This window comes from Octodon degus, unplaced genomic scaffold (genome assembly GCF_000260255.1).
Source record: "Octodon degus isolate 3935 unplaced genomic scaffold, OctDeg1.0 scaffold00052, whole genome shotgun sequence".
NCBI classification, from domain to species: domain Eukaryota; kingdom Metazoa; phylum Chordata; class Mammalia; order Rodentia; family Octodontidae; genus Octodon; species Octodon degus.
In genome coordinates this window covers 1369380-1376639 of record NW_004524628.1, presented here as the reverse complement: position 1 = coordinate 1376639, position 7260 = coordinate 1369380, and the positions used below count along the sequence as shown (strand labels likewise).

General features: G+C 42.7%; 1 protein-coding gene across 1 annotated transcript in view; it reads right to left on the bottom strand.

Annotated features, from left to right (window-relative positions):
• The window catches only part of Ckap2l (cytoskeleton associated protein 2 like), a 28139-nt gene that overhangs the window by 604 nt on the left and 20275 nt on the right, over positions 1–7260 (bottom strand). The window contains exons 6-8 of the mRNA XM_023717361.1: positions 5979–6134; positions 3058–3121; positions 1420–1609 (exon numbers count right to left, since the gene is read on the bottom strand). Coding sequence (XP_023573129.1) covers positions 1420–1609; positions 3058–3121; positions 5979–6134 — 410 coding nt within the window. The remainder of the gene's footprint in view (positions 1–1419; positions 1610–3057; positions 3122–5978; positions 6135–7260) is intronic.

Sequence of the window (7260 nt, the reverse complement as noted above, 5' to 3'; positions counted from 1 at the left end):
GATCCTGCTTTAGCCTCCTGAGTGCTGGGATTACAGAGGGGTGCCACCACCCCAACTAAGAGATGCATTTAAAACACTGTATCTTTCAAAAGATTCTACTTGTACTTTATTTCCTACTGCATAATAAAACTTGGCAGACCTTTCTGTGTAAGTCGATACAAGAGATATGTCTAGAGTAGCTGTTGTCCTTTGATGGCTTTTTCCTGATTTCGAGACTCTTACGTGCAGTGGCCATCTGCTTCTAGGATGGGCTAAGCACACTGAAAGCATCAGTGAAGTGTGAAGTGCAGTTTTTATTGGAAGTCAGCTGCCTTGTAGCTGGTGTTTGCTTATTCTATAAACTTACAGAAGAATTAAGGAGTCTTAAGGAGACTGGCTTAACACCAAATTTGGTTGGACTAATGACTTCTAAGATTCTTTCTAGCTCTGACAGAAAATTTTCAAAGTCAGCTTTTAAGATGGTGAAGCAAACCTTCCTTGTAAGTGCAGTCCAATAGGCAGGATCTGGAAGGACAGGGTGAGACCCTCCCAGGTAGCAGCAGTGACCCACAATTGGTAAAACTACTAGGCAACACTAGCAGGCATGTCTACTGAAAGCTGTCCCAGTGCATTCTAGAGGCCAGGAGAGGTGGATCAACTGCTTCTTTTTATCTGTGAGCTGTCAGCAGGGCGGTAGCAAAGTGTCCTGGAGAGGGGCTCAGGACTGGATGATACCGCTGTTTGCCAGGCAACTAAACCACACCATTACTGTCCTGGGGCTCCTTTAGGATCAGGAGTTGAGGAGAGTAATGCTGCGCTTACCTTTTTGAAAATGACACTGATAGCCTGACACAGCTCTTGAAAATGATTATAGATTCTGCCTTAAATGTATACTTGTTAAAAAAGCAGAGTTGTTCTGAGCAGTCTCTGACTAGGACAACTGCCCGCCCTGCTCTTCCCAGGCTCTTCACTGCTCCTGCTCGTTCTTAGCTCCACAGCTGGTCGCTGACGGGGACCTGGTGCAGTCCACCCGGCCTCTCCCCTCTGTGCCAGCCAGACAGGAAAGGTAGAAAGGAGCTCCAAGTGCAGGGCAAATGAATGCGAATGAAGAGCTAGGTCAGACTGTGGGGGGAAGAGGGCGAATCTTTCCCAACAGCCCTCCTGGCTCTGATGGCCTCTTCCTCACCACAGGTCACATTCTACAGGGGCGGCAGAGGGGGACAGGGCATGTGCTAAGCAGACTCACACCATCCTTCCAGTGCCTTCAAGCTCTCCTCACCCTTGGCTCCTTCCTGGGTGCCTGAGATGCATCGGGCTGTCTGAGCCTCAGGGGAAGCAGCACTCTCTATGAAGTGCTGTGACTCTGGATCCATGCAGGGGGCTGAGCACTGAACTGGAATTCTGTCTGTGACCACAAAGCCTGCTTTTGAGTCTGCTTACCTAGGGATGGAGGAGATCTGTAACTTGATACCAGGATGATTATCCTGTCCTGCCTCAGGTATTTGGGGTGTTGCTGGAACTTGGTCCTTGTCCTCTACAGGAAGACAGGACTCTCCAGGTTCCATTTTCCTTGACAGCTCTTCCATCGATCTGGTATTAGTTGCAGCAATTAAAGAGTCAGAGGCAGTTCCTGTGTATGTAAGAAAGGGAAGGGAAACATGATTTAGTAATTAAACATTTAAAGATCAGTAAAATGAAAACATAATGTATACAATGATTCCCCAGTGATCTTCATGAAGTCCACATATTAAAGAGTGAATTACATGAAGTGGCACTGATAACTAGCTTCTCCTAACAAGTCCCATGGCAGTGGCCTCCGACATCAGGCCTCCCTGCTGACCCGCCCTCCACGGAGCCTCCGGCCTAGTGCCCAGGACACACTGAGCACATCTCCGGTCTTCTTTACTCCTGAGCCCTCCTGTACAGACTCGCTGGCCTTTTAGCCTTATACCATACCATGGATCGATTTTCTTGACTTACTTGACTAAATTTCCCAAACTCCTCTTTACCCGGGGATGACTACATAGTTATCATCTTAAACTGTTAGTAAAATGTATCTTATGTTAGCTTAATTCCCACAATGGCTCAACCACAACCACCAAAATGAAAGGAAGTAAGGTAGACCAAGATAGGCTGAGGCCCTAAGAATATCTGCTGAAGCACTTATCCCACTGAGCTATTTCCCCAGCCCCCACAATGCCAAATATCTGAACTGCAGTATTCCAGTCTACTACTGAGTTTATTTATTCTGACATTTCCAAGAGTGGTGGATTACTTGGCTATAATTTTGCAGTGCTTGTTTCCTAGGTAAATCTAGTTTAAAAAAAAAAATTATTTATTATTTATTTATTTGTTACAGGATCTTGCTATGCAGTTCAGACTCATAGTGACTCTCCTCTCTCAGCCTCCCCAGTGCTGGGATTATAGGTGTGTACTACTACATCTGGTTCGGGGCCGGCATGGCATGCAGTACTGGGGATTGAACTCAGGTCCTTGTGCTCGCCAGGAAGGTGCTTAGACCCTGAGCTAACTCCCCAGCCCCTAAATCTGTTCTTAAAGGAATCAGTTGTGTCACTTTATAAGAAGTATCCACTTTATTTTTCAAGTTAACTTGTTTCATCTTTCTGTTCAAATAGCAAGTATTACTTATGGTAATCATATGCCACTCACAGTGCCTGGCACACTAGCTCTCACGAGAACGTCTTCTAAATGTTCTGATCAAGGACAGTAATGGCTAAAGATTCCCACAATGGTTAATTAAAGAGCTAACATGAGTTTAGATGAGTGCTGGTGGGTTTGTTGTAATTAAACACAGAACTTAACCCTAGGCATCTCTTCCTTTTGCCTTGGTCTTTTCTGACAAAGAGTCACTGTCTTCCTCCACTGGAGCTCCAGGAAGGCAGGACGCTCCAGGCTGCTCTGGTGGAAATGAACTGTGTTCGGTTTTGGGCACATATATATTTGTAATAGTAGAAATAAATGAGTTGATGGCAATGGCTAAAAAGGTCAGGCCATGAAAACGAAGAAGTGAGAGGTGTGGGGGGAGGGCGGGGGGGGGTTTTACCAAAGTAACAGTACCTTGTGTAGCTCTGTTTTGATCTTGCAAAATATTCAGAACAACTTCCCGCAACTCTTGTATTGGCTGGAGGGAAGAAGAAAATAAAGAAGTGCTATTAAAAGTATTCCTGGGGCAAAAGCCAAGGAACTTTAACATCAAATAAACTTCTGGTAATAAAAATGTTTCTTTTGAAAATCTCTTATCTTTCTATAAACAGTATTTGAAAGTTTTATAATGTCATGAGAAAAATGGAGGAACAGAGAAAATGCTGGGTAAATGCCGACTTCAGTGAAAGGTGTGTTTGAAGTTGTCCATAACAAAATTCTCTAAATCAAATCCTATTTTCCTTTTAACTTACATAAAGGTTCTGGCCCAAAGAGTGAAGTACCATATAGAAAACGTATCACATATTTTTAGTGTTGTCTTAGTTTAAGTCTTGTTTTCATCATAAAAATCATATACTATAGGGCTGGCCAGATAGCTCGGCAGACTAAAGCAACTGCTTAGGCAGGCACAGGGACTGGGGTTCGATCCCTGGCACCACAGTGAGGGCCCTGTCCCTGGGACATGAGAAGGAGACTGAGACTGGGCGTGGTGGTACACGCCTGTAATCCCAGTTGGGAGGCTGAAAACAGGAGGATTACTACAAGTTCAATCTGTGTAGGGAGACCCTATATGTCCTGTACTAAATACATTAAAAAAAAAAAAATACATCCCATTTCAGAAAAATTAAATTTCACAAAGAAAATCACTAACAATCCAGGAAGGAGACTGGAAGAGGCTGCTCTAGAGAACCTAAGTACTTTAAGAGGAAAGCTCTAAAGATGCTGATATTGAGGGTTCTTTACTAAACCACTGACACCAGTTCACTCTATGTAAAGCCCCACTCATGTGCCTAGGCTTTTACTACTGCATGCTTTTTCAAACCCACCTCTTATACACAAACAGCCCCAGTTTACCAGCATCTGAGTAAAGCCTTTAGTGAATAATAGAGAAAAACCAAAATAATAATAATAATGATGAGAAAAGAGAGAGAGGGAGGGAGGGACAAAGTGAAGCAAGTAGGAGAAGAAGCAGGGAATGTAAGAAAAGGTGCCATGGGCTCTGGGAAGCAAGAGATCCACCCAACTCAGGAAGGATGTGAAAGGTGACTTTGGGTGACATTGAGGAGGTCCCACAGTGACAGCAGGCAGACAGGAGAACAGAGCAATAGGTCCAGTCAGGAATAACAGGAGAGTCTCAAAGAAAAAAAGAAGAAGAAGAAGAAAAAAAAAGGTAAAATCTGAGGTTTTAAAAGCACTTAGAAACATAGAAAAGAATATGAAAAGTAATTACAAAGGCAAAATAAGACAATAATTAATTATAGGAAAAGAAGAAGTTGTGTTTGAAGGGTGGTAACATCAAAATTTCCAACACAGGTCAACACATCCATGTTTCTTATATATTCATAACAAGGTGAACACTAAGGACAGTAGAATTTCCATGGGACTCTAATGGAGCACGAAGGCTGGCAAAGGCCCCTGAGGATGACAGCAGGTGTGTGTGTTCATGTGCTAGAGATTTGTGCAGCTGTGTGTGGGTGGGGCTGAGGCCTCATCCTGCATAGCTGAAAGTCTACAAATTATGTATATAACGGAAACATAAAAACCAGCAATGAGGGCCAGGAAGATAGCTCAGCAGAATAAGCACTTGCCTGGCAAGTGCAAGGTCTTGAGTTCAATCCCCAGTATCACAAAAAAACAAAAAACAAAAAACCCAAAATCAAACCAAAAGCAAAATGAGCAATGAGGGCTGGTGAGACAGCTCAGTAGACTAAGCGCCTGCATAGGCAAGTGCAGGGACCAGGGTACGATCCCTGGTCTGGCATGCCGCGCCGGGCCCGCCCCCGGGGTGCACTGAGCCAGCGACTGAGTCCAGGTGTGGTGGTGCATGCCTGTAATCCCAGTGCTAGGGAGGCCGGGACAGGAGGATCACTACGAGTCCAAGCTGCATAGTGAGACCCTGTACCAAATACATAAATCAAAAAAATAAACAAAGCAAACAAAAATAACCCAGCAAGGCAAGCATGCCTTCTGGAATTATAGAGGTAAAAATATTAAAATAATCATTGTGATCTGGGAGTTAGAAAATGTGAGGGGAAGGAGGCAGAAGTTCCACTGAATGAACCTTACTGATTATTTGACTGTTGAAATGGTGTGTACGTAATACTCTGAGAACAACCATGGAAATAGGTACCGTAGAATAGTAATAGGAGATGGAAAATGGCATTCAAGTGAAAAGAATTATGAAATTATTTGATGCAGTTCTTGTTAAAAAATTATACACTATGCTTTTGCTCCAGGTTTTGGAATTAAAAAAATATTTTATGCTATATCTTCTGCATTATTAACATATGGATACTGCTATATTGTGCTTAATATATTTTTACATTCATTATAAGCATTAGATATTGACGTTACAAATGTCTGTGCCATTACTTTCCATAACTGCATATTTTTACAACTAGTGCTAAATGGGACATAGTCACTCTGCATGTCATGCTGTTTCCTATGAAATATTTAAATAAGTTCACTAAAGATATACTGAATTGCATATGCTGTGTATCACTTTATGAAGTGAGTTAAGAGTTTAACACTGTAGGGCTGGGGAGATAGCTTGGTGGTCTAAGTGCCTGCCTAGCAAGCACAAGAACCAAGTTCGATCCAGCTGACAGCTCTGTGCCAGCCCTGAAACTGCTTGGTGGCATGCACACCTGTAATCCCAGTACTAGGGAGGCTGAGACAGGAGGATCACTCTCTGAGTCTGAACTGAGTAGTGAGACCCTGTACCAAACACACAAACAAACAATTTAACACTGAATTATACAACTATCATCTTATGAACCAGAGTGAAATCCTACCAAAGAGAATTTTAAGAAGTCACCCATCCAAGAGACACTCACTTTTGCTCCATTTTTAATGGCCTCTTCGTATAGCCCAATGACATCAAAGGTGCCTTTTCTTGCCAATAGCTTTGCTTTGCAGATCCAGAATTTAGCAAATTTTTCAGCCTCAGGAATGTTGGACAAAATGGCAAATATTTCATTAGAAAGTACACCCTGGAAAAAAGAAAATACCCAGAGGTAATCAGCACCATCTCACTATGACTTGCTTTGCTTTTCAATTTGGAAGCAGATGCTTTCTATTAACTGACCAAATCCTAAGAACACCATGGTGGATACCTTCGTTCATCCTTCTAATAGGCCTGTTGGTCTGGTCTTTCCTATTTCTAGCATCTCCACCTTCCACAAAATGGTTTCCCATCACTCTCACATCCCCTAACAGTTATCACAGAAGGTATGCAAAGATATGTAAATATATCACAGAAGCTACACAGGCACTGGTCTGATCATTGGAGCTTTTCATTTCATTTTATTTTTTTTACATTTATTTATTTATTTATTTATTTAGTGTGTGTGTGTGTGTGTGTGTGTGTGTGGCCAGCTCAGCCCACCAGGGGGCGGGGCTGGCTGGCATGTGGTGCTGGGGGATTGAACCTCGGTCCCTGTGCTTTGCCAAGCTTGTTCCAAGTAGGTGCTTTAGACCACTGAGCCATCTCACCAGCCCCATAAATAATTTTTTTTTTCTTTTTTGGCAGAACTGGGGATTGAACTCAAGCCCTTGTGCTTGCCAGGCAAACACTTATTCTACTGAGCCATCTCCCAGGCCCCTTTTGGAGCTTTTAAAAATTCCAACTTTACTGAGGTATCCCTTAGCATATATAATAAAATGTACCCATTTTAATTGTGTGTTTGAATAATTTTTGACACTGTTCATTAGATTTTAAGAGCTATGTAAGCTCAAATAGAGAAACAATATTTATCAAAGCAGAAGGTAAGGAACATGTTTTACATTTTTATGCAGTGAAAAAGCAAAACCAGGACTGAGGATGTAGCTCAATGGTAAAGCGCTTGCCTAGCAATGTGTAAGACCTTGGGTTCAATCTCCAAAAAACAAACCAAACCAAACTAAACCCTAGAGTTGTCAACAGTTCTCAAATAATATTCACAATGCTATATAAATAGGAGCAGTAAACAGTGGCCAGAATTCCCATATGACACTTAACAACAGAATGAAAGCTGGAACAGGTGTGCAAAGGCCAGAGGTGATGGTTATGAAAGGGTTAATGCCAAGCCAGCAAGATAGCTCAGTGGACTAAGCGCCTGCCTAGGCGAGTGCAGGGAC